Raw genomic sequence first — 27,954 nt, 5'->3', positions numbered from 1 at the left:
TTTCTTTTCTATTTTTTCTTTTTTGCACTTTCTATTTTTTCTTTTTATTCTTTTCTTTTTTAGTTTGTATTAGTTTGTATCTTTTTAATTGTAATTTTAATAAAATTACTATAAAAAGATTTTTAACTAAAATAAACACTAGGAAATCACAAAGAATTTTGTGGGGAATAATAATAATCAGTTTCCAAATATGCAGCACTGAGAGAACATGCTAAAGTGTGAATTTGTGTAAGTGTTTTCAGGCATATGATCTTAAGAAAGGCATATTATCTTAAGAAATTTCCTATTTTTCTAATTAACTATGGAGCAGATTTTTGGTAAAGTCAGAAATATTTGCAGAATTAGGAAATATTTTATGCATTCCTAATATGTATTGGGAAGGTAACAACAGATATGGCCTTGTTTTTTCTGTTAGTTTTGCACTGCTGGATGAGGAATGCCAATGAGTAAGGAAATAGCTACAGGGATAAAGCTGAGTTGAAGTTATTTAAATGGTTGTAACATATTATTAATAGGTGGGTTCATTTTCATCATATGCTAGCATGTAGCCCAAATCAAGCATCTCATCTCATTTTCATTTGATTGCATTTTAAAATAAAAATGTCCACATTTTTAAAATTGAACCATTTATCTACTTAAGAAACAGTGTAAGAACAACCCATCTTTTCTGGTTCAAAATGGCTTGAGGTTGCGATATGGTAAATAGTGCTTGCTGAGTAGGGTAAAATGTTTCTGAAAATGTCTGGGAAGGGGCAAAGGTCATGACATACCATCACTTTCTAAGTAATTGTACATGTCATGAGCACAAGGGGGGCCCTCTCCAGGGGGGGAAACGCATGAGTAGTAGTGAGAATTTGAGCTGTCATTCAAGGAGACACAAAACAGACCCGCCTTGACTTTTGGGGTTTATCTGTATGGGTTTTCTCACACTTTTTCAGTTTGTTAGGATTTTCTGTCTAATGTAGCAGTAATAAAACACTAGAGACCTATTCCTCGTCTCAGCGTGGTTCCTTCTTGTTAGGACAGTACATGAGAAAAAAAGAAAAAGATTGCTGTCCCCATGCAGTTTTCCTGTGAGGCTTAAAGATGTTACTAAATGGAGGTGGAAGAGAAAAAAATAGCTACTCTCACTCATTCCTTTATTTGTGGCATTACCCCATAGAAATTTCCAGGAAATATCTGCATATGTAACATTCAGGCATTTTTTTTTTTTAAAATATTTCATATGTGGAAAGTGCTGTACTATACAATGCCCCAAGAAGATTCAAACTGGGAAAGAAGGAAAAAATACAGGTATTTCCATTCTGGTAAGACAACATTCTGATTTACCATCTCAGTTCTTCACACTGTAAAGGCTATCTCATCATCTTTTGACTTTTTTGTTTTTGCTCAAAGTGGAAAACTTCTTTTCTTTTTATTTACTCAAGTTACTGCTCAATGGTGATAAATTATGGGTCCAAAGTCAAGCTAGTGAAAATAGGAAGCAACCATTTCTTTCAACAGCTCTAAAGAGTGTCTTGGATCTGAAGCTGCAGTTCAATAAAAGCCAACAACTGAATTTATTTTGGACTGATAAGAGAAACTAATTACACAAAAAGAAAGTCATATGGATTGCTTATCACTTTAAAAGCTCTCATATATGATTTTAGGACAACTGAACATGTAGTCAAAAAGGCAGTGGATCAGGTCAAACAAAATTTTGGGGGAGATGAATCAGAGCTTATCCAGCTCTGACTCTCTGGAAAAGAAAATGGCTGAATTAAAAGTGATTCACACTAAGATGATTGATTTACATGAAAAAGGGATCACAAATCAAATGAAAAGTATTTAATTATGGTCAATAACCAGCCAGAGAAAAAAACATAGAAGCAGTGACCAAATACAACAAAGGCAGTATGGGAGTCATATAAAATCTACAAAATTAAGACACACACACACACACACAAACAAACAAAAGGAGAAAGAAAAAAGTGAATAAGATACAATAAAACAGTATAAACCATAAAATAGAACTAAAATATACAATATAAATGGAAAGAAAAGAAAAACTTAGTTATCACTCCATCTTATGTTTTCTTATGGATCTCACTGCTTGAAAATTCAGATAATCAACAGGCCAGCATTGAAAGTAAATGAAGGATGTTCAAGATAAGGTGGCCCATTTACAGAGTCTGCTTTTTAAGAATAACTTACAATCTCTCAACATCTCTTACAATGTTAAACAAGACCAGTGTTTAGAAAGTCGAGAAACTCACATGAAAACTGAAACTATTATTATGTGGGCTTTTGTTTCCCTTTAATACAGAAACACAATCCTATTGTGGCTAGATTTTTAAGATCCATAATACAGAATCATATTCTGCATTTATCTTGGCAAATGGAGTTTTGAAATTGAATGAAATGAATAAAATTATTTTTCCAAATCTGCCTTCATAATCAATACAGAAACATATGCTATTCATGTTGTCTGGTAGCAAAACAAAAGGAATTCTTTTTCTTTCTTTTTCTTTCTGTGATGATATTTTGTTTATCGATGGATTCTATAATGGAGGTAGTTGAGGGTGCAGAAAAAATTAATGCCCTGGGGTCAACTGATAGAAAAATGTAGCTTTTTTTAAAAAAGATTTTCCTCCCATATTTTTAGAAGGAAGTGAGCATGATAATCTTATTAATACCATTAATAATATATAATATAATATAATATAATATAATATAAAAGACTAAAAGTAGTCTTTTAAGGATGCAACACAATACACTTTAGAATCCAGCACCCTACAATGCTGAAAATGTTTCTCCAGTGTCAGAGACAACATAAAAACCTTTAAAATTATAACCATAACTTGAATAAAAATGCTGCAAAATCCTTCATCCAAGGCCTTTATTAAAAAAAAAAGGGGGGGGCAAGGAAAGGCAGCATAACCAATCCCACATAGTATTTAAAAAGATTCAGATAGATCAATACATTCCATTCAAGGCAAGAATAGTAATTGGTTAAAATTCAACAGCAAAAGGTATTTCAGATTTCTCCACACATTCCCAATTGTGTCTATTCCATTGAAGTCTATTAACTTCAACGGACCAAAAATAATAAAGGAGAAAATAAATATATTCACATATGCTGCAATGAGAATAAAGAATTAATGAAGAGAATATGAAGTTGGCTGTTACACTGTAATTGCATTGGTGCTACCCTAAAGTCAAACCAAAAATGCATTCCAATAATCAGTGATATCATAGACATATAGACAGACAGACAGATGCAAGCATGACCTTTGAAACCTTGCATGACTGTATTCAGATAGCTGAGCTGATCAAAACACATTATATCATCAACTGACCTCCCCTGATCTATAGTATTTGATGGAGAATATTGGGTATCTATTGAGTATTTAAGATGAGATTCCACAACATTCCAGTTTGGTGCCTCACTGAATACAATTCACACAGAACAAGAGAAATTCTTAAGGGGCCTCAATCCCCACCCCCACCCCCCCGGTATTCTAAGCATATACTAGGCAATTGACTTCAGTAATGAATTTGTCCCACTCTCCATCAAGTTCCTTGTTGTATTTTAGTGCCAGCAGTTCCTTTATTTTTAGGGAGATAAAGTTCTGGGTATTATGTTCAAGAAGAAAGATGTGAGTTCAAGTGTTATATCTACAAGAGAATGCTTTTCACTTTCAGTTTCTGGAATGTGTAATTGAATATGCTCATGAATAAATGCATGTGCCATAGGTAAATACAATTGAATTAATGTTCAAAAATGTCTTTGTTGCAGTGGGCAGTTTGCTCAGTGAAAGAAAGAAGAGCTTCAATGTCAGAAATATCTGAATCAGCCTTGTACTGCTTGGAAATAATGACAGCCATTGTGTCTTGCTGCGAGGAAGCAGCTTCCTCTATTCAATATCAACGAATTTGCAATAGTCTTTTCACAGCCTCAGCTTAGTGTAGTTATGAAAGCACAGGTAATTTTTTAAAAAGGGTCTCAGTTCTGTTGCATGACGGGGACAGTTCCTCTAAATATTCGCAAACTAATTCATACTGATTAACATCATCTTCTGCAATAACTTTTAAATTTGCAAACACATCCTTTCATTTATCATAACAGAGTTCTTGAAACACTGTATTGCAGTTATTAGCTATAGACACAATGCACTTGTCAAAAAAATCTTCCTAATCAAGAGCTTTTACATATTGATTAATTGTATGGACTGTCTCATTAAGTAAATTATGAATTTCGATGAGTGTCAACTTTAAATCACAGTTCTCTCATTGGAAATACTGAATAATTACTGGAAAGAGTTTAACTGTACTCAGAATGCTTCAATCTATACCTCCACTGCAGTGTATTGGATGGTTTGTTTCAAATGTTCAGACAGCAGTATCAGCAGAATATGGAACAGGTTCATAACTGACCCTTGCTTCTGTCTTGAGTCAAGCACTTGAAAAAAATTTCAGGTATCTCAGAATTCAGCAATATCTTTTTAAAGAAGAAGAAAAAATGCAAAACTTGAAGCTATTGTAAACCTTGTGGTATAAATTGCAAAAACATCCTCTTTTGTAGGTACAACGTTCCTTTATTTCCTGTCTCGTTCTACCAGACTTTTAAAAAATTGCCCTTGAGGAGCTCTCTCCTTGATCTGTACTGTTGTATTTTTCCAAGTTCACATGAAATTGCAAGTCAATGACATCTTTGCTACAGAAAAGTATGTACTAGGTCTATAAGGCTAATATTTGATTCTCTTTTTTCTCCATTTCTAAAATAATGGAAAATTTATCTTTTAGTACTGTACTGAATTTACACTTTCATTTTGACATCATTTTGTGGGGTAGTAAAATAAAATATCTGAATAGTGAGAGCTGATGCTGTGACAGACTGTGAGGAGGCTGGGAAAGTAATAGGAGGCAGGTTAGACATAAAGAACCAATAGAAAGGAGAGAAGATTGTTAATATCTTATCTCCCAAATGCGGTTCAGTCCAGGCTGCAAAAAACCCAGCAGGAAGAGATTCAAAGTGTTCAGAGATTCTGTCTTAATGAACTCCCTAATAAAGGGATGCTGGAGGTTCCGATCCTGATTTCAAGGTTCTGTATCCTATCCCTAAGTCTTGCATTGAAACTTGTTACTGAAGTCTTTGTGATTCTTGCTATCTGGATCATGCCTCCAGTACAGGACTTGGCAGGCACCAAACATCATTTTAGTTAAAGTATTTCAGTGGCAAGTACAAGTTGCTATCACTTATATCCTGGAATTTGCATGAAATCAAAAGTCTCTGTTCCTGTCTTATTCTGTTCCCTAAGGCCAAAAAAAAAAGGGGGGGGAGAAAGCCTAATGACCACCAAAACCACTTGAATGTTGCCTTCCATCACCTCGTGGATGGCAGAACCTCTATTTACATGGTCACTGGCCACTTCTCTCTTTTCACACCCCAATCAAGAGACAACAGGGTGGAACATCTGCACTTCTCTCATCAAGAAGCCATCACTGGACTCCACCGTCCTGGACAATTTTTGTCCAGTCTTTCACCTTCCCTTTTTAGGGAACTGATAGAGAAGGTGCTTGCACTGCAATTCCAGAGGATCCTGGATGAAATGGGCCCCTTCCAGTCAGATTTCAGGCCCGGATATGGGACAGAAATGGAATTGGTCATAGTTTCATGTGAGGTTTCAGCCCGCTTCTGACTCCAAAAACAAAACTTACCCAGAGTCAGAAGGGGAAAATGAAACTCATCAGGAGGTACTTGGAGAAGCAGAACCAGGAAGTGTCCCAGCGGAGCAGGAGAATTTGCAGACACAGATTGGTCAAACTCTGGAGGAGGATTTGAATTCTCCAATCAGTGCTCAAGACAGGAGAGCAGAGAAGCACGTGAATCAGAAAGCAGCCTGATTGGCTGCAGGAGAGAAAAGGCATGAGAAAAGGATCACCTTAAAAGGCAGACGTGCAAAGAGCAAGCTGCTGGAGACAACTGATCCTTTGAGCTCACAGCCCTTGCGGAAGAGTCCTTACCTGCATCAGAAGCCTTGCCTGTAGCCAGTGTGGAACCAGTGCCAGTGTCTTCTACCTCTGCGGAACTGCCTTCTGCACAAACTGCTCCAGTCTAGTGTCTCCTTGATGTCTCTGCTGAGCACAGTCTTGCATTTAGCTCCAGATCTTGTTGCCATGCTTCAGCACAATCCAGGTATGCTTCTAGCCTTGTTTCTAGTCCTCAGCCTTGCATAGACTCTCCAGTTCAGTCCAGCCTTGCTCCCAGTCCTCAGCCTTGTTTGGGTTCTGCAGTCCAGTCCAGCCTTGTTCGTAGCTCTCAGCTTTGCTTGAAATCTCCAGTCCAGTCCAGCCTTGCTCCCAGTCCTCAGCCTTGTTTGGGTTCTGCAGTCCAGTCCAGCCTTGTTCGTAGCTCTCAGCTTTGCTTGAAATCTCCAGTCCAGTCCAGCCTTGCTCCCAGTCCTCAGCCTTGCTTGGATTCTCCAGTCCAGTCCAGCCTTGTTTCCAGCTCTCAGTCTTGCTTGAGCTCTTCAGCCCAGTCCAGTCTTGCTTCCAGCTCTCAGCTTTGCCTAGACTCTCCAGTCAAGTCCAACCTAGTTCCCAGAGATCAGCATTGCCTTGACTCTCCAGTCCAGTCCAGCCTAGCCTCCAGAGCCAAGCCTTGTCTAAGGGTTCCAGTCCAGTCCTGCCTAGCCTCCACATTCCAGACCAATCCTGTCTGTGTGCTGGTCTATGGGACCTCGCCTTCCACTTCTGCCTTGCCACGCAATCTAGCATCACCAAGTCTGACACCTTTGATCAGAGAGTTAGCTGAATTCTGCCTTGCTGTTCTGCCTAAGTCTGACCCTGCAGCCTTGTCTGTTCATCCACCCTTGCTTGGGTGGTCTTGATTGAGATTGCTTGCCTAATTATTCATAGACTTTTACTGTTGTAATACCATCAACCATGATATCCTTTTGGGTTGGCTCTGGGATCTTGGGTGGGTGGCACAGTTTTATGCTGGTTCACCTTCTTCCTCTGAGACTGGTCCCAATTGGTGTTGATAGGAAGCAAGAGGTCCAACCCACATCCCCTGCTCTGTGGGGTGCTGCAGGGTTTGGTGCTCTCTCCGCTCTTTTTTAACATCTACATGAAGCCACGGGATGAGGTATCATCAGTATGCTGAAGATACCCAATTGTATATCTCTGTCCCAGGTGAACTAAGTTCTATGCTATGGATGTTTTTTCACAGTGCCTGGAGGCTGTGGGGGTCTGGATGGGGAACAACAGGCTTCAGGTGAACCTTGGTAAGACGGAGTGGCTGTGGGTATGGGGCTCTTCTGTATCTGGGAATCTACATTGCCAGTCCTTGATGGGGTTGCACTGCCCCAGATGGACTCAGTGTGCAATTTGGGGGTTCTCCTGGACTCACAAATACTGCTCAAGGAGCAGGTAGCAGTCATGGCTAGGAGGGCCTTTGCTCAATTTCATGTTGTGTGCCAGTTGTGCCCTTTCCTGGATTGGGAGGCCCTTCTCTCAGTCACTCATGCCCTGATCATCTCCCATATGGATTACTGCAATGCGCTTTACATGGGGCTACCCTTGAAAAGTATCCAGAAGCTGCAGCTGGTGCAGAATGTGGTGGTGCAGGCGGTTATGGGCACCTCTAGGGCTGCGCATGTAACACCTTGGCTGTATGAGCTGCCTTGAGTGCCGGTGTGCTTCTGGGTCCAATTCAAGGTGCTGGTTATGACCTTTAAAGTCCTTCATGGCCTGAGCCCAGGTTACCTGAAGAACCATCTCATCCCAATCACATTGACCTGTCCAACCTGGTCTGACAGTAAGGGCATGTTAAGTACCACTAAAGAATTTCAGCAAAAGAATTTCGACTGGTGGTGTCCTAACTGCCAGGAAACACGCTGAGACAAGGAACTGGTCTCTAATGTTTTATTGCTTGTACATAACAGGAATCCTAACAAACTGAAGAAGCGTGGGAGAAACCCAGCCATATAAACCCCAAAGGTTAAGGCGGTCCTGATCTGTGTCTCTTTGAATGGCTACCTAATTCCTCAGTGCTACGCATGCGCTTAACAGTCTGGATGGGAGCCCCCTGCTCGCCATCCTTATTCATGACAGGTGGGGTCGAGGAAAGCCTTTTCTGCTGTTGCCCTTGTCCTGTGGAACATCTTGCCCCCAGAGGTGAGGTTGGCTCCCATTCTTCTGGCCTTCAGGAACAGTGTTAAGACCTGGCTTTGCCAACTAGCTTGGGGATCCAAGAGTGATAGGCAGTCCTGAGCATGGTTGGTGGCTTAAAGATGCTCTCTCTGCCTTTTAGTTTTCTTGTTTTATCTTTTTTTTTTTGTATTTTTATAATTGATGTTAATGACTTTTTATATTTTATTTTATTTATTATTAAGTTTATATAACACCCATCTCACTATAAAAGTATTTTTTTTATTTGTAAGCCACCCAGAATCACTTTTATAGTGAGATGGGTGCTGTATTAATCTAATAAATAAATAAATAAATAAAATAAACATATTTCCCAGAAACTACAGTTAGGAAGCACAATCCCTATGCCTCATGCCTTCCACATGCCCTGTGTATGGCCAGTGCCATCAATGCCACTCCTGTTCCAAGCCTAGGCTTTTGGGGATAATATTTCTTCTTGTCCAGAACATAGGTAAAGGTAAAGGTTTCCCTTGACATGAAGTCCAGTCGTGTCCGACTCTAGGGGGCGGTGCTCATCTCCGTTTCAAAGCCGAAGAGCCGGCGTTTGTCCGTAGACACTTCCGTGGTCATGTGGCCAGCATGACTACACGGAACACCGTTACCTGCCTGCCGAAGCAGTACCTATTAATCTACTCACATTTGCGTGTTTTCGAACTGCTAGGTTGGCAGGAGCTGGGACTAGCAACGGGAGGTCACCCCGTCACGCGGATTCGAACCGCCGACCTTCCGATTGGCAAGCTCAGCAGCTCAGCAGTTTAACCTGCAGTGCCACCACGTCCCTGTCCAGAACATAACTGCAGTAAAAAAAGGGGCACATCTGGGCATGTGATAACCATCATTTTGAATGCTATTCTACAAAGTTTAGCACCAACACTGTGCCATGGAAATTTTAAAAAGAGCTGCAGTATATTTTTTCTGTGGGAAATTTGGTCAGTGTTTGTTTGAAAAGATGAATAAGACTGAATAATCTCAAAATGTATCTTTCTTTCTCTGCTTGATGTTTCTCAGCTTCTATCCATTCAATCATCCATGAAATGTATTAGAAAGCATTCCTACTATGTTTATAATAACTTTTAACCATGTACAAAGTACCTCACCTGCAGAATAATGATAATCATAATGGATTACAGAGCACATGTTACAGATTTGGTAGGCACAGGAATGGAATACTAGTTGATGTCACAATCAAAACAGGCTTGGCTCCCACTGTTTTTGTGTTAGCTCCATTTATTTATTTAGTAATTTGTATATTTTGTATACCATAATCACATAGAAACTTCCCAGCAGTTAACAGCATAACATAAAATATAGCAATTAAATAGCATAAAACTCATAAAAGCCATAACAGCCTAACTAACCAAGCCAGGGTACCTACTACCTCATTCCCCAGGAGGTCTCTATAATAATAGATGGACAACAATGTTGGAATTGTGAACTCCCAAAGGGTCCCAACTGGCTGATGCTAGAATCAAATATTGGACATTTGATCTGATCCATCAGGCCAGTTCTGTGTTTGTAAGATCAAAACAAACTTTACAGTTATCTTCTCCTTTTTTCCTCTTTTGAAAGCTCAGATGGATAAGGTTTAACAACAACAAAAAAAAGACGGGTGCTGTATCTGGGCAGTGAGTCAGAAAGAATGAAAATCAATATATAGACAAGATATATGAATAGTTTTCTCTGACTGACCAACCACCCCCAGAGCTCAGGGGAAATACAGTAAACACCAAGAGATCAATGGCTGTTCATATTTCAGGAGACCAGCAACTGCATCAGGTAGACCTGATAACAAAACGAACATAAGGTTTTAGGCAGTCTGGCCAGGAAGATAGCTGCTCAAGTCTGGCAATACTCCATGCTGATAAATCCACACACATTCATACTGCTGCATTGCTTGTAGATCTGGCAGCAGCTAGGATATCACTGAGTATAAAAACTTAAATAATGGCGCTCAAAGCTTCATCTACAAAAACAGTATTTATTTATTTATTTATCATATTTGTTCACTGCCCATCTCATGTAGTGATGACTTTACAGTAGTTGTTTACATATGCATAACTAATGGCTCCTTTTGGGGAGCTCAGGTTCTTTATTGCATCTAGCTGAAATATAGAATTTAAGCCAGCAAGAGGGAAAGGGATACATTAACTGATGTACATTTACAAGGAAGTGGACCAGATGAAGTAAGATTAGTAAGGACCTTGATGTAGGGCAGTTACAATGAGGCAACCTCAAGGCAGAAGTGACCTTTTCCAATCCTTCACAGCTGGAAGACAAGAGAACATGAGCCAGCATTGGATTTCAGATGTCTCAGCTCTAGGTGTAGCAGGTGGGGGTTATACAGATGAACTGAATGCTTGATAGGAAGTGTTGATAGCTCATATAGTTTATTGATTTGACATTTTGAGATTCCACCCTAGTTTTACATGCAGAAATCCTATGATAAATCTCTGGAAGTTCTGAATCTGAAGAACAGTTTCCCAAGCTCTCCAAATGTGTTGGGATTACAACTCCCCAAATTCTGAGAAAACTCCCCTTCTCACCCAATCTACTTTTAAGTGCTGTAAAGCAGCACTGATGTAATGCAGGTGAAGTGCTTTAAGTTTCCAAAAGAATGAAATAAATGCTAATAATTATATTTCGATGATAAAATCCTCCAGCTTTCTCCCTTATTTTTTTCAGTAAGGAAAATACTTTTTTATTTAGCATAAGCATTGATTTTTTTTAAAAAAAGACATAGTATTTGTAAATGAATGAAATATGCATCGAGTGACCTGGAATTCTACAAAATATAGCTTTGTTTGAAAACAACTGGCCATGAAGATAAAACAGCACAATGCTATTATATCACAATGCTCTGCCCTTGACTGATTTTACAAGTGCTCATGTTATACAAAATCAACACATATCTTTGTCACAGCTTCTCACATTTTTTAAAAAAATAACTTTTATCAGATTAATTTTAATTTGTAACGATTTTGCATAACAAGACTTGGATTTACCATAAGTATATAGAAAATCGCTTTATACTGTATATCTGTGTAAACAAACAAAGCGTATTGTTATGCATGGAAAGTATGGCTAACTAAAGGGTGATTAACATAAAAAGCTATATTACTAGTGAACTGCAATAAATACAGTTCTGTTCATCATTTAAAACAGATTTCCAAAACCATTAAAAAGCCTTTCAAGCTTCTTGGAACTCTTACTCTGGTTGATGTGCTTATTGAGTAATTCTATGCAGCTGTTTCTAAGAATCTGTAAAAATGGGATTCAGTGTTCAAAAACCACAAACTAAGATAATTACATTTTTTAAAATAATTAACGTAATTTTAACAAAGGCAAGTACACTTGAGGATATGATTTTGTAGACCAGAGGTTTTCAACCTTTCTCATCTCATGGCACACTTTTGGTGATGTCATGGAGGCAGGGTTCTGGCTGACGCACCACACCTATGGACCTTTCGTGACATACCAATGTGCTATAGCAGGTAGAGGGAATGGCCTTGAAGGACAGGAGAAAGAGCTACTACCAAGTCAGTGGTTAGATAAAAGGGGCCTGAGCCCAGGTCAAGGAAGACAAGCCCCTCCCTAGTTCACACAAAGATAAAGGGAGGGAGAAGGGAAGTGCATTCAGACTTGCAAGATTCTTTACTATAGCAAGTCTATAGTGACCTACATAGCATTTCCTAGTCAATTTTACCTTGAAGGGCTGACAGATTCTCAGTCCCTCCATACTTTGCATAGAAATGCGGTTCTTGGACATAGTGGTATGTGTGCTGTTTTTCACAAGCATAGTATTTACTCACTGCAAAATTCAACTTTCTGTAAATCTCAGCTTTTATTTTTTTTAAAGGCAAGTTTCTAGTACTTAAGATGATGAAGGTAATTGAAAAAAGAAGTTAATGACTGTGGAAACCAAAAAGAGTCCTGAAGTGAAAGTCTCCTCAGAGGGTTGCACATTCCTCAGAAAAACCAGAACATGGTTTTTGGGAGGTTAGGAAGGAAGGAAGGAAGGAAGGAAGGAAGGAAGGAAGGAAGGAAGGAAGGAAGGAAGGAAGGAAGGAAGGAATACACACACACACACACACACACACACACTAAAAGAATTTGAACAGGAGATCATTGGAGTATAGACTAAACGTGGCCTTGGGAAAACACCCTGCCATTCCCACCTCCTCCCAAATACCTGACTGGTTTTTCAATAACACTTCTCTGAGAAAAATGAGGAAATCTTGTTTCCTCTCACAAATCCCAGCTCTAGATCACTGAGTGGGAACTGTGATGAAGGAGGTAGTGGGAAGGGTAATGATGTATTTATTTGTTTTGTTTATTTATATTTCATTGGGTTTATAAACTATTCCATTCAATACTAACTATGGGCAGCATATATCCCAACCATAAAAGGTGGGTTAAAAGCATACAGTGTACATTTCAATAAAATAGCAGTAACTAGTATTCATTAAAAATGACAATATATAGCAACATATACAGTAACACCAGACTTCTAATCCATTCAGCAACCACCAAACAAAAGACAAGGGAACAGATCTTACGATTCCAGCCCCTGAGGCCTGATGAAATAGCCATGTTTTCATGGACTTACTAAAAAGCAGGAAGCCAGAGACCATTTGGATATCCAGGATTATGCTCTTTCATAGAAGAGGTGTGAGTGTGTGTGTCTGTGTCTGTGTAGCAACTGAGAAAGCTCTCTTCCATAAACCTGGAAAATGGCAATCCCTGAGTGAAGGGACACAGAGCAAGTTTACTCTATTATTTTTGGGTAGGTGCTATGGGTATGAGAGTTTGGTATGTATGTGAGCCAATGACGTTAGCTGCAGCTCTGGGACCCAACCTTTTGAGGCCAAGGGCCACATGTGATGACCCACCTCATGATGACCTACCTATGACACAGAAGGTTGTCTTCTGTAAGATAGGACATGCAGCCAACTATCCTACTTACTCTAATTTATAAAAACAGCAGATAATTAGATGCACTTAGAGCAAGCTCTGAAGACTACAGTCCCTGAAACATCCCTTCATGTCATTGAAATAGGTATTTATAGGCTCCTGTTTAAGTCCACCTTAGCTATGGAAGCTCACTGGGCAACTCAGGGCCAGTCATTATCTCTCTCACAGGATTGCTGAGTAAATGAGAGGAGAGCTATGAATGCCACCGGTTTCTACTGAATGAAAGACAGGATATAAATCTAATGAAGAATACCAATATTAGTATAATTATTAGTTTAATAGTATACATGAAGTTTGTGTTCCCATTTAGGCCCACATTATAACAGTCATAATGAATTTCATCATCAACATATCATGAATGTTCTCTTTAAATTCTATTTGGAAAAGGAATATTAACATTTTAACTGAATTCTATTTTAAAAAGTATTTATTCTTCAGTTAAGAGGATATGAATTGGCTACATGAGATAACAGCTAATACAAGTAATCTGTTTATTTTATTTTTTTATGAACACTATGTTATAGGTATCCCCCCCCCCCACACACAAAAAGAAAAAAAAATTAAATAGCCCTGAGGCTGAATGGATAAAAGAAATCTGGAGATGTCAGATATAATACATCACACTAAGGATTTGATTATGTATTTCAGCATTCTAAGAAAAAAATCTCCCATTAAAAATGGGGACTTCAAGATTTCAAGCCAAAACTTAGCACTAGCAGCATTAGCTCCTCTTTTTTTTTTTGGTCTTCTATAGGTAGACATTCTTATTGCAGAATACCTCAGACAAATACCCTCTGCAATGTTCGTTTACCAAGAATTTTCTCATATTAAAATAAATGGCACATTTATAGAGGCTATTTCTAAAATAAGACAATTTAGCTGCTTTGCCAATACATAAAATTAATGAGCAAAGTTCCTCAAGACAATATCAATTGTGTAAATCTGCTTTAGAAAGCCAAAAAACCCAAGCTCTTTGCTTCACCTCGCTGAATCCATGCAGCCGTTTCAGCAACATTTGAAAATGAAATTGTAAAATGTACAAAGACTCTTACAAAAAAAAGAATTGCTATCTTTCTGAAGATCTAAATAATGTTAGAGAAGCTTTGCTTTTTTCCCCAGGCCTATTGTGGCTCCTAGTTCTATGAACTGCACAGAAAACAAACATAATGCTGCAGAAGGTTGATGCTCTTTCAAGGAAGAATGGGATAAAAGTTTACTTTTACTCAATTAATGTCAACAGAAAATGCCAAGCTGCCAAAGGACACATTATAAAGCTACACAGCTACAGAGACTGACAGGCAAAAAATCCATGCCCAGATTGCTTTGCCAGCACAATAGCTGCACTTCATCCGCAATGGTGAATTCCATTTTCAAGCTTTAAACTATTTTCTATGGGGAAAGTCCCCATAGCCTACTTTATAATTTCTAAAGAAGGGCATTCATGAAGATCAATGTGGGTTTCTACCTAAAATACAGTTAAAGGACAATGTTAGACATGTGTTGGACATTTTGGAATATTTGGAGCAACATAATGAAAAACAAGCCATATCAATTTTCTTATATGTAGAGAAGGCCTTTGAAAATTTTAGGCTTTCTGTTCAAGGTTTTGGAAGATAGGAATTTTGGAGGGAACTTTATAAAATCGGTAAGATCGATTTACACTTCACGGAAAGCACAAATAATTGTTACTTTGAAGTTAGAAGGACACAACCTGAGATTTGGGTGGCATGGGTATTTGTGGTATGATAAGGTTAATGTGGATTTTAAAAATCATTACATTAGACATGCCATACTGAGAATATGTAATAGGTACAAACCCAGGTTTTGCCTGAAAACACCTCTGTGGCTCTCAGGACAAGAAGCATTTATAGATGAGAAATAATAGTCAAACACAAATGGCTAACTTATTGTGAGATATTAGAATTTTGTCAAGGGGAATGTAAAATAAAATCAAGAGAAGAACTGGTGGCAGAGGTTGTCAATGGTTCTGAGATGGCTAAACTGACTTCTTTCAAAAGATAGTATCTACCTTTATTTCTGACTGGAAACCCCTTATGGACCGTTTTGCATGAAACAGAAAAAAATGAACTTACAATTTATAATTTTGATGACTAGACAGAATAGATTATAGAAAAAAGAGAGTTATGTTGTAACCATTGAGTAAGAGGTAAATTTATAACTGTACTTATAATTGCTGTAGAGATCAGAAGCTACTTCTTTGTATCTTTTTTCTTTCTTTTCTGTTTGTCTTTTACCTTTCCCCCTTTCTTGCACTTTTAGCTTTCTCCTTGATTTCTTTCTTCTTTTCTTTCTCTCACTTTATATTAGTTTGTATTTTTTTTCTTTTTTAAACAAATCTTTAATACAATTATATATACACAGAGAGAGAGAGAGTGTGTGTGTGTTTCTAAAGAAGGGTCAAGAGTGACTTGTGCTTATCTCCCCACACTTTCAGGTCTTGCTAAGGTTGCATGCTTTCACTCTAGACAGTGAAAGACATTTTTCTCCCAACTTTTAGAACAGGGATATATATTTCGGAGAAAGAGTAATCCTCTCTTCTGGATTGTCATGTTCACTGTTTCAATGTATCTTAAACATCGTAACGTTTCCCATGCCATGGCACTGACGTGTGCTTCCGTTTGGGAGGGAGCTGCTTTGAAACCTTGTACCAAGCTCTGTATGTGGAATCAGGGGAATGGAATGTGTTTGGGTTATCTTGCCTGTTCAAGGACTTTTCCCGCAGACCATCAGAAACCAGTAGGAGCACCTGTGGATATGGACTTGAGAAGATTCAAAGGGGGAGGGATTTCATTTTCACCGAGGGTTCTTAGTTTGAATTTGCCCGTGCTTTTAGTATTCTCAGCTTTCTTTGTGATCCTGCATGCTGTTCTTTACTAAATCAGATATCCTTGAACTTCTGCTTGTGAGTCTGATGATACTTTAGAATAGGCAATCATTACATGGATGTTTATGGAAGCCCAGCCTCCTGCTGCCTACTATTATCTGCCAGTTAAATTGGATACCCTTATATGAGTAACAATAGCAATCGGAATATATACTAGATCTCTGTCATGCCATATTACAGTTCTATTACAATTCTATTGGAGTCATTGTTTTGGCTTCATCTATCCTAAGGAATATTCTTTGGAGGATTCCTCCCTTGCATGTTTAAGTTCCACTGTGGTGACATTATTTGGAGTTGGAGGATATTACCATTGGTCCCTTATCACAGACAGATAATTCTTGACCTTCAAGTTTTCTGCAGACCTCCCCACCTCAACAGGGAGGCTGGGCCTTTTTGATCTGTCTGCCCCAGGTACTTAATGGACCCAACTGGGTTTCAGAGGGAGTTTTGATACATGGTTTGGCTGAGACCTTGGTTGCCACTTCGAATGAGCTACAGGCAGTGGCTTTAGATCAGACTGTACCTATGTGGATTCTTGTTGCCCACAGACCTAGATGTGTCCCCTGGTTTACAGAGGACATCCAGAGGATAAAGTGGCAGAAGAGATGCCTGGAATGTTGCTGGAGGAAAACTAGAAGCAAGTTGGACACAGGTAAGAGACTTTCTTAGAGCCTATATTGTTGTGGTAAGAGCAGAGAAATGTGCCTATTTCTCCACTGTTATTGCATCCTCCAGCAGTCCTGTTCAGGGAGCCCAATTCCTGCTGGGTCAGAAGGGGCCAGATGAGTATCTGCAAGATTGTAGTGAAGACTATTCTCAATATCTGGTGAATAAAATTGCTTGGACTCCAGCTGGGAAGTCCTATGGAGTTGACTGAGAAATGGTCCTGAATGTTATCTGGGAGGAGCTCAATCTTGTTAGCCCTAAGGAAGTGGAGAAAGTTATTGGAGCTGTGGGTGTGGCCACCTGTATTTTAGTTAAATGCCTCTCTAGGTTGGTCAAAGGCTCCAGGGGAATACATGCAGTGGTGAATGCTTCTTTGAGAAATGGTGATCTCACCAGCTCTGAAGCAAGCAGTAGTCTTCCCCCTTTTCTTGTAAATTATACTCTCTTTCTGCCAAGATACAGAACAGCAACTTAGAATACAACCCAATGTTTATATAAATCCGTTCATGATATGAGATCCTTAAATTACATACACACATATACACACAATTCCGGGGAGTGAGTTAACTGAGTGAGCAAACATAGAGAGATAACAAGAATTTGGGAGGAGAATTTGACGTAAGAGTTCAAGAAGTCATAGTAGACATAGTTTCCTTTAGGAAAACAATGTGTATTGAGCTAAACACGGAGACTTCTCTATGTTTTATCCTATCATTGAAATGAAAAGAAGACAGCCAGTTTGGTCTACTGGTTAAGGCAATGGGATAGAAACCAGGAGACTGTGAGTTCTAGTCCCGCCTTAGGCATGAAAGCCGGCTGGGTGACCTTGGGCCAGTCCCTCTCTCTCAGCCCAACTCATCTTACAGGGTGGTTGTTGTGGGGAAAATAGGAGGAGAAAGGAGTATTTGGTACGTTCGTTACCTTGAGCTACTTATAAAAATAATAAAGGCGGAATATTAAACAAACAAACAAACAAACTGACAGCCTAAAAAGGGATTAGAAGAAATGAAATCCTTTCTGGTGGTGCCTTAAGAAGCACAAGTGGAACTGAACTTGCTATTGAGACCTGCAAATGTTTGTTGTATGTTTTGCTCCTGGCTAGAAAGAAACTGTCATATTGCTCCAGCAAGTACAAGTATGTGGCAGTGCTGGAAGGAATGAGAACTACAGACAGTGGCCACAGTTCATGTCATATGAGAGGAAGTTTAAGGAGACAAAATACACGGGAAGTGCTTCAACAACTGCTGATAGAGGAAGTGAGTCTCCATATGGAAGAGACTTAAGAGAAGGGGCCATGAAAGAGACAGCCAAAAATGATCAGAAGATAGGAAAGTTGATCCCCAAAGACCAGAGGAGATATAGACAAAGAAAAGAGTTCAATCAACAGAGAAAGCTTGGTTGATGAACCAGAAGTAGCAGTAGCAGTGGGAGAAAGTGATCATATAGTGTTGAATTTCTTGATTTTAAAGGAAACTACAGATGAATATAGTCAAATGCATAATTCAACAAAGCAGATTTTTTTTGCAATCTCAGAGCAATGATAAAGATTCCATGGTGGAAAAAATAATGGGAAAAGAAGCTCCTGATGGGTTAGAATTATTGAAAACCATGATTCAAAAACATTCAATAACCACCACCAGTGAGGCAAAAAAAAAAAAAAAAAAAGGCAGTAGCTCCACAAAGGCTTAGTGAAAATTTGAAAACAAGCAAACAATGAATACATTTAGGAGATGGGAACAAAGAGAGGTCTCCAAAGTAGTATGCAAACAGAAGCCTATAATTGTAGAGCCTGGTGATAGTACCATCATAACAATGCAAAAATCCAGCAAACAAACAATATATGCCACCTGGGTGTTCTTCCTTCTCTCCATTTTGCCTCACCCCACCCCTAAGGATCACTAAAATGTTGACAGATGCAACCACAAATATGCAGGATACAAGGTCACAACTAATGATTCCCTAATCTCTATTAGTACATTAGATTTGTTATTGGTGCACCTGTTTTCATCTGTCCTGATGAGTCAGCCCATTCCCCCCCCCCCATTTCATGAAGAAAGGCAAAAGCTGGGCAACAGAACTGATTTTCAGGTATCCACCATTTCCGGCAGACACCAAGTTGGAGAAAGCTGTTTTCTCTACTTTATACATAAATCAACTTGGTGGTTATTAAACAGGTAAAGTCCTGTTCTCAAAAAACAATTTTATTTCAAATAGACTAGACAGTTCTTGCAGCCAGAAGCATGCTGACCCTTAAAAGGAACCTGAAAGGGCCCATGAGAAACACTTGTAAAATGGATTATTGTGCTGCTGTCTAACATTTGTTTAAATACGTTAATAATAGCTACTTCAGTGGAGAGGCAAATAGCTTCTGATTCTGCTTGCTTCAGTATTTCACACTGGCATCTTGCCAATGGTGGAGAGGGCTGACTTGTAGGCCTGGAACCAGAGTTGCACAAGATGGATTGTTGTATCCCTTCACTAATTAATTTGTTGCCTCATCATCTAGAACTGGCTCATTCTGAAGTGACAGTCCTTGCTTTGTCTCTTCTTCATGGCTTGCTGGGTCAAATTTCTCTGGTTATTTTCAAGATTTTTATTTGTTGTCATAATGTTGTTGGAGGCCTCAATCAGTAATGTGCCCAAAGTATCAACTGAATTTGGCATGGTCAAGTCCATAAAGTTCATCATTAAAGCTCTGTACTTTCTGGCACTTAACCATCTCAGCACGGCAGGGTGGAGGGAATCATTAATGTCACAACAACAACATTTAAAAATTGCCCATTCTCTTTGCCTCTAGCATACTCACGACATACAGTATTTTGTTTTGATCTGTTGGCTCCATATCTGTCTCCACACTGATTTATTCAATTTTAAATAATTCAACTTTCCCTGTTCGCTTTTCCTATGTGCATATAAATTATCCCCAACATATAAAAACAGTATTGATGTAACTGATAACTATCTCAAAATCTAATGCTTTTCTGCACTCCAGCTGTATATGATATCCGCTTAACAAAATTCTCAGTATTAACCTCTTTCAGTTGTGCAAATTATACTGGTAAATGAGAAGTAGAGTATTCAAATAAAAAAGAGATTTTCAGTAGATTAAACTATCTACTTATTCTCTTTCCTTTAGTTAAGCCAATACAAATATTTGTGAATAATAATACATTATTATTATCCCATAACAGGAGAGGAACCAGTAACCAGATATAGTATGAATTAAGAAGTATCATCTTTTTGTTTCCTGTAAAGACTACCACATTACTGATTTTACAAATTCTGTCTCACTGGCAAACCTGTCCCACTTACAAATAATTAAAAAAAGATTAAAGCTTTCTAAAATAAGAATTTTTTTTCCCCACCACTGCCTAAAACTCCCCAGTTTGTAAATGAGTTCTGTTGGAAGGAAGTTCTGCTCTCTGCCTCATGCTGTTTTGTCTTGCTCTTAGATGGCAGACAGGACCAAGAACAAGGCTTTATCAGCAGGACCCTTCAGGAACTAGAACAGTGCGCCACAATAACTGCACACTACTGAAATCTTATCTTCTTCAAAGTTTAGCTCCACACCATTGGTTTAGGATCTGTGCATGAAATAAAAAATCTGAAATCAACTTATATTTGGAGCAGGAAGAGTGATGATAGTGAGCAAGTGAGCAATAGAAAGAGAGATGGAGTACTTTGTCTCTTTCTATACAGTATCACCAGTTAGTGTAGCTAGTGCAAAAGTGCACAGTCCAGCAAAGAAGAACTTCACGCATGTACTTAGAACATATACTGAAATGGGAAAGGGCATGAGATGGACTTTATTGATACACCATATCAGGAGCATCAAAAAAGTGAAGATGACAGCTGATTAAAGCCCCACCCCTTTTTATATACACTGTCACACGTGCAACACATGTCAAAAAGGGTCAGGGCTTCAGTGTTATGGCCACGGCCACCATCTTGACTTTTTCGCCCACCTCTATTTGGACAGCCATGCATCATGCTACATATTTTCTTATTAAGCACCATTCTAGTTTTTGGGATAGAGCTGAAGGATCTCTGCTCCCCCTTTTCATCTTCTAGTTAATGCTCTAATTTTTCTGTTTGATTATACTGAAAATGAAATGAAAATAAATTTGATTAAGGGGCTCATTTACATTGTGATCTAAATGTATTTTAACATTTAATTGGAACTTGTAAATTCAAATTTAAAATTCTTTTAAATCAGATGGCTCATATTTTAAGGCTAAGGCTAATGTGTATATCTTTATAGAATTGTATCTTGTACTCTTCAGTGACCGTAATAAAATTGAACTGAACTACTGAAAATGAACATTAAATTGTCCTTCTTGCCTCTGTTTCCTCTATTCTCTTTTAATGTCTTCCCCAATGTCAAAATTTAAAATGCAAGTTCCTTAAGGTTGGTTCTGATTTAAGTTTATTCATGTTACTCTGTAAAAGTGTCACTATATATTGGCACAGTATACTACAATAATTATTAGTGACCTCAAAAAATCATAGCAGGACTTACTGTTTATAGTCCTCCACTGTGTTTGGAAGAATCATCTCTCCCGGCCCCCACCCCCAGCCCTGGCCCCACATCTTTTCCCCCCAAAGTGTTTATGATTAAATTCAGCTCCATTATGCACTTTAGTGTTATACTGTAGTCAGATAAACTTTGAACTCTACTTTCAGTATAAATAATTCATTCAGTGAGAAATTCCTTTGCAAAAGATAAAACAAAACTTCTAGGTTTTCCTACCACTTCTAAAGTAAACTTTTCTGTTATTACCAAGTAGGAAAGTTCAAAATCACATGGAGAAATACTTTGTAATCTAAAAATATTTTTTAGTTACTATACTCACCTGAAAATATGTTGATTTTATTCTTCTTCACTCCAGTAACATTAATATGGACATTGACTTTTCCCTCAGCCAAGTCAATCTGTATGCTACCTAGGCCTTCAACAAAGTTGCTGAACAGCAGAACTCCATTTGGATTCCATGTCCGAAATTGAAAGCTGACTGAGAATAATTCACGATTTGGATGGCCAGGCACTTCCAGGAAACTGGTAGCATTGAAAAATACTGGCACCGTGTGAGGCTCCATACAGGAAAAGCTTAAATTCCCCTATGTAAAAACAAAATATACACACACATGTAAACCAGTATCTTTCAACTGGTCCTTATAGTTTTGCCAACAAAAATAATTTGTACTGACCCAGTAAAATATATAGTAAATTTAACATATTAATCTATGAAGAAATGTGTCATAACTAAATAATAGTGACAACTTTTAGTCACCCTAAACTCTTTTGACTATCCTCAAAATTTCTAAAAAATTCTGAAATATCCAAGTTTGCTTTTGTACCTGGAAAACAGAGTTGAAATATTAGGAGTAGAAGTAACAATAATAAATATTTAATATTGTTTTCAAGTGTTTAAAATTCTTTAAAAGCACTTACAACAACTTTGCATGATCGTTTTTAACTCTAAAATGCAAATGTGGAGACAGAGGCTGAGAGAGCATTGTTGCCATGACTATCTATAAAGTATGTCAAGATTTATATTCAAAGACTTCTGGATTGTTGTTGTTGTTATATCTGGGAAATAGCACTCCTACTCTCATTATATGAAATTATATCATACTGCATTTCCTTCATCTTCCGTTTAAATGCCTGAAATACAGCAGGACTCTGCCCCACAATATAGGCCATTCAGTATTCTCTCTTATGCATATACTACAGTATTAATACTTTACATAAAATTTCTGCCAAAGAATTGAGACTGTGAGGCAATAAATGTGTCAATTCTGTGCTGTCTTTGCCACAAGAAATAATGTAGGTAGAATTACTCAGGGTGAAAACAGGCAAGTAATATATTGCATTGACCAACAACTTTCTCAGATTAAAGAAATCAGGAATTTTCAGAAATAAATTGGGGTAATCCTTTGCCCACCATCATCAGTGTTATGAACAGGAGGACAAAAATGTTATATATTTGAGAGGGAAAGGCAAAGAGAATTGTAATAATATGTTTACCTAAATTAATTAAGTAACGATGGATTCAGTAAACATGTGGAAAACTTGGGAGAAAAGCAGTTATTTTATATAACCAATTATTTAATAGAAAGTATCTGTAAAGAGTGTGCGTTCTACAGAAATGTAAGGATAAAAGAGAAGAAATGGAAGTAACTCACAGTCTCCTCTTGAAAGAATTCCTTTCTACTTAAACTAATATGATGTAGATAAAATCCACATTATTAGTTCCAAAAACATACAAAGGGCTATATTAGACTAACATTGGGGTCTTTCTGAATTATTTTAAGAAACAGATTAAAGGCCAGGTTTAAAGCAAACTTTCTTTTAAATTTCTAAAGGGGTGCAGCATTGTAAGCCATTTTTTATGTTAGCCCAATTTCTCAGGGCAATAATAACAACAAAGTGAATGTGAAGGAAATAAATGAAAATCTTTATTTAATTAGAACAAAATTGATTTTGTTTTCCTACTAGTAAGGCAATGGAAGTGGAACTGGAACTCAGCTTGAAATAAAAGAGAGAGCCATTTTTACAAAGCCATGCTTTGTGCTGGGAATCAAGTGGGCCCTCAAATTAGACCACTCAAAATACAGTAGTATCTTGTTGATGCACTCATGTATTGCTACACTGCATATGCAAATCTTGCAACAGTGTTAAATATATAAGAATATAAAACATCACTAGCTATGGAGACATACTGCATTCTGTATCTGTTTGCATGGTCACTCCCTCTATTGAACAATGCAATTACTTAATCAAAGATCTTGACCTTTCAAGGGGCAATTTGGATATCAGCTATTGTATGTCATAAAGCCTGTTTGACTACAGGTAGTCTTCACTTAACAATGGTAACTGAGCCTGGAATTTCTGTCACTAAGCAATGTGGTTGTAAAGCAAGATGGCATTGCTTAGCAACGGCAATCCTGGCAACTCCCCTTGCCGTCATTAAATGAATTTTACTGGTCATTAGTCTGAGCACCCAATCCAAGACATTCCGGGTTTCGTCCTTCCCAGTCCTGAACACTGCCTTCAACTCCCGTTGGAAAGCTCAGAGCTCCAAAGGCTCTGAAAAAATAGCATAAGCTTCCAAAGACAGCGTTTGGAAGGGAGCCACGTGGAAGAAATGTTCACTGGAGAAGCTAGGTCCAAAAGGGATTCAGCAAAGGCAGCCAGGCACTTCTGCTTCTCCCATGGCAGCTGAGTGAAAAAGTCAAAAGATAGGTGTGGGGAATGGGGAAAAGAGGCAGCTGGATGAATGAATGTGGGCTGGAGCAGCTGGAGGTGGCTGGGCTTGGCTGGATTTTCATGCGGGTCAGCTGGGATGAGCTAGGCTGGATCTTCACACAGCTGGGCTAGGAAGACTGGAGCTGGCTACAGCCCCAGAACTGTGCGGTTCCAGGTCTGCTTGCCACCCCACAAGGCAGGGTGCAGGGCTTCCAAAAGGGCAGAGACGGGGGGGAGATAGGTGGGTGGGGGGAGTTGAAGCACCCCTGCAGTTGTAAGTTTGGGTGGGCTGCCAAGCACCTGAATCTTGATCACATGACTGCGGGGGCACTGCAACAGTCATAATTTTGGGCACAGGTTGTAAATCCTTTTTTACAGTGCCATCGTAATTTGAAACGGTTGCTGAATGAATGGTCTTAAGTGAAGACTACCTGTAATATATAAAGGTCGTCTAGTCACTCTAGGTCATGCTGCTTAGCCAGTTTTTGGCTTCTTTGAAGATAGCTGAAGAGCAGTGGTATAAAGTAACTCTCAGAGCAAAAGAGGAAGAGAAGGGAATCTATAAATAAGAACAGACAGAAACATGAAGATGGCTGCAGTAACAAGTGGGAAATAATCTTGAATCCAAAGATGGAATATTCAAATGTTGAATGAGGGAGTGAAGAAAAAGGGATTTTTTAAAAAACAGTAATAATTCTCGTAGGTTGGAAAGGGACTGTTTTAAAAGAGAAAAACTGATGGCCTACGGTTTCCAGAATCTATACTACTCAGTACCAGGCTTGAGACCACAAGAAGGCCTATGAAAAAAAAATGTGGAACATTTTTTTAAAAAACTGTAGGATTAAAAACTGATGATTTGAAATAAGAATTGCACAGTACAACAAAACCAATAACAGCAGCTAAAACAAAGAGAAATCTTGGCCAGACTATTGAAGAAGGTAAAGGGCAATGATATTAACAGTGGCCTGCATAGCTTTGCACAAGCCTAGATTTGTACGTGTGTCACCTCTTTTGCCGGAGCTGCATTGGTTGCCGACTTGCTTCTGGATCCAGTTCAAGGTGCTGGCTATTTAAAGCCCTTCATGGCTTGGGACCAGGTTATTTGCAGGACTGCCTTTCCCCAGTCACATCCACCTGGCCCATCAGAGCAGAGAGGCAGGGCAAGTTGCAGGTCCACTCAGGGAGGTACATCTAGTGGGTCTTAGGAAAAGGGCCTTCTCTGTGGTGGCTCCCATCCTTTGGAACATCATTCCCAAAAAGATAAGATTGGCCCCCTCCGTCCTCCTTTTTTGGAAGGTGCGGAAGATGTGGTTTTGTCAGCAGGTCTGGGGGAGCAACTTCAGAGCCAATCAAGTGGTTGATTTGAATGTGTTTGCTGCTGCTGTGGGTTTTGTAATGTATTTTTATGGTTTTTAATTCTCTAAGCTGCCAGGAGTCACTGTGTGTGAATTGGGCTGCCATATAAATGTGTTTACTAAGTAAATAAACACTAGAACACTGTTAAATAAAGACCTGCATTTAATACACTACAAGTTTCCTAATTCTGCTTAAAAGGTAACCAAGTAACCCTAATTCCTGCTTCTTGTAAAGTAGCAAGATATGGCTGTATGTTTGTTTTTCCTTTAGTAAAACATATACTTATAACAATTAGGTAAAGGTAAAGGTTTCCCTTGACGTAAAGTCCAGTCGTGTCCGACTCTAGGGGTCGGTGCTCATCTCCGTTTCAAAGCCTTGGAGCCGGCGTTGTCATAGACACTTCCGGGTCATGTGGCCAGCACGACTCACGGAACGCCGTTACCTTCCCGCCGAAGCGGTACCAATTAATCTACTCACATTTGCATGTTTTCGAACTGCTTGGTGTGCAGGAGCTGGGACGAGCAACGGGCGCTCACCCCGCTGCGCGGTTTCGAACCGCCGACCTTCCGATCGACAGCTCAGCGGTTTAACCCGCAGCGCCACCGCGTCCCATAACAATTAAACTGTTACTAAAAGTTTAAATCTTTGATTTTTTTAAAAAGAATATTACAAACAGTGAAGTGATATTCAAATCTTCTGTTATCACACATGTAAGCTCTGGGCTATTTATTCCATGCACTCATAACACATTATCTAAATTCATTAATCCAATGTAAGGTGGGTTACCCATTCCAAAGGGCGCACCAGAGACTTACGCGACAATATATAATATTCCTTGACAAACATTTTATAATGCCATGCAACTTATTTTGCTGTTTGAAAAAAGTAGCCAAGATAATTCAGATAACCCATAAAAATCAATACATCTATAAAATTGCACCCATCAAAGGACATAAAAAAAATGCGGCCACCTGGGACCTACTAAGTACCCTGAGCTAGCCTTGTTTAGCAGGATAGGCTACAGAGTACCCTGTATGTTATTTTGAATGATGTGGTTGCCTGAAAGTGATTGCTTCTTAAATCCCTTATGGTAAGAGCAGCCGTGGAAAGAAAAACAAAACATTTAAAAAAAAAAAAAAAGTAGCCCCCAGGGACACAAATAAGCTGGTTTAAGGTGCTTATGCACATACTTTAAATTTTCTTTAAGAATTTTTTTCCAAATTGCAATCTGGTTTATGAGTTTAAACACTAATGCCTCCAAACAACCAGTAAACGTAAAATAAAATTGTCCAATACTTTTCTTTTTTATCTCTTGAAATCCCAAATATGTTGAAAGAAATGGTTTTTACTACTGATAGTATGTGGAGCTTCACAGGAAAACATTTCAAAGATCAATTAAAAAAAAGTTCTTAAAGCAGCTTGTAATTATTCACACAAAATTATTTCAAGATATCTAGTGTAATAATGAATTGAAAATATAGACAAAAACATATGCAAACTGCTTTTTTTCCTTTTAAGTGATACAAATCAGTGTACTGACCCCAGTAGAAGGCTCCAATTTCTTCCTTCTGGCCATATCTGTGATATTGTTGGTATTGTAGATGATGCTCTCCATGCAGCCCTTGAAATTCTTTCTGCTGTTTGAACTGGGCTTCCCAGAAAAAGGCATGCCTCCAAATGTTATCTTTGAAAAGAAATGTGAAGTATTTTATAAAAGAGTGACAATGTGACCCTTCTCCCCCAGATTTTACCTGCAAATAAGTGAATCAAGCTCAGCTCCTGATGATGTCATGGAAATTGACATACTTGTGTAATTTGCTTCACAACAGGATGAAGCAGTTTGCCATTACCTTTTGGGGAGATGTTCTTTTTGGGGTTCTTTTTGTTTGTTTTGTTTGACAATCAGCCAGGGTAAGCAAGGTGCTGCCACATGCAACCTGTGCAGATTCTTTTCCTGTTATATATTGTTGAACATTCTAGCAAGGACCTATCTGCAAGAACCAAGCAGAAACCTGCGACCATGTGTCCAGACAAGCAGGAACCACGCGGAGATGAGAAATAGACCTCTAGTGTTTTCTTACTGCTACAGTAGACAGAAAATTCTTCAGCAAAGGATCGTTACCTTGTCGTGGTGCTGGAGCTTGAGCACCTCAATGATGCCATGAGCTAAACCGTGAAGGGCCACCCAAGACGGGAAGGTCATGACAGAGAAGTCAGGCTAAAAGCGATCCCTGGGGAAGGTAATGGCAACCCGCCCCAGTATTCTTGCTGTGAAAACTAAATGGATCAGTACAACCAGAGATATGTCAGTATACCATTGGAAGATGAGACCCCAGGTTGGAAGATGGTCAAAATGCTACTGGGGAGGAACAGGGGATGAGTTCAACTAGCCCCAGATGTGATGACGCAGCTAGCTCAAAGCCAAAAGGACGGCTAGCGGCCAACAGTGCTGGTGGTGAACGACGAATCCGATGTTCTAAGGATCAACACACCATTGGAACCTGGAATGTAAGATCTATGAGCCAGGGCAAATTGGATGTGGTTGTTGGTGAGATGTCAAGATTAAAGATAGACATTTTGGGCGTCAGTGATCTGAAATGGACTGGAATGGGCC

The 27,954-nt window shown here is 38.9% G+C and overlaps 1 protein-coding gene across 1 annotated transcript in view; it reads right to left on the bottom strand.

Annotated features, from left to right (window-relative positions):
- Window positions 1–27,954, bottom strand: part of CNTNAP2 (contactin associated protein 2) — a 1,282,126-nt gene that overhangs the window by 606,463 nt on the left and 647,709 nt on the right. Inside the window, exons 7-8 of the mRNA XM_063304201.1 lie at window positions 26,881–27,024; window positions 21,589–21,853 (exon numbers count right to left, since the gene is read on the bottom strand). Of these exons, the coding sequence (XP_063160271.1) occupies window positions 21,589–21,853; window positions 26,881–27,024 (409 nt within the window). The remainder of the gene's footprint in view (window positions 1–21,588; window positions 21,854–26,880; window positions 27,025–27,954) is intronic.

The sequence above is a fragment of the Candoia aspera genome, chromosome 4 (genome assembly GCF_035149785.1).
Source record: "Candoia aspera isolate rCanAsp1 chromosome 4, rCanAsp1.hap2, whole genome shotgun sequence".
In the NCBI taxonomy this organism is placed as follows: Eukaryota; Metazoa; Chordata; class Lepidosauria; order Squamata; family Boidae; genus Candoia; species Candoia aspera.
The sequence above is the reverse complement of the archived record's forward strand: the minus strand, read 5'-3'. Positions and strand labels throughout refer to the sequence as shown.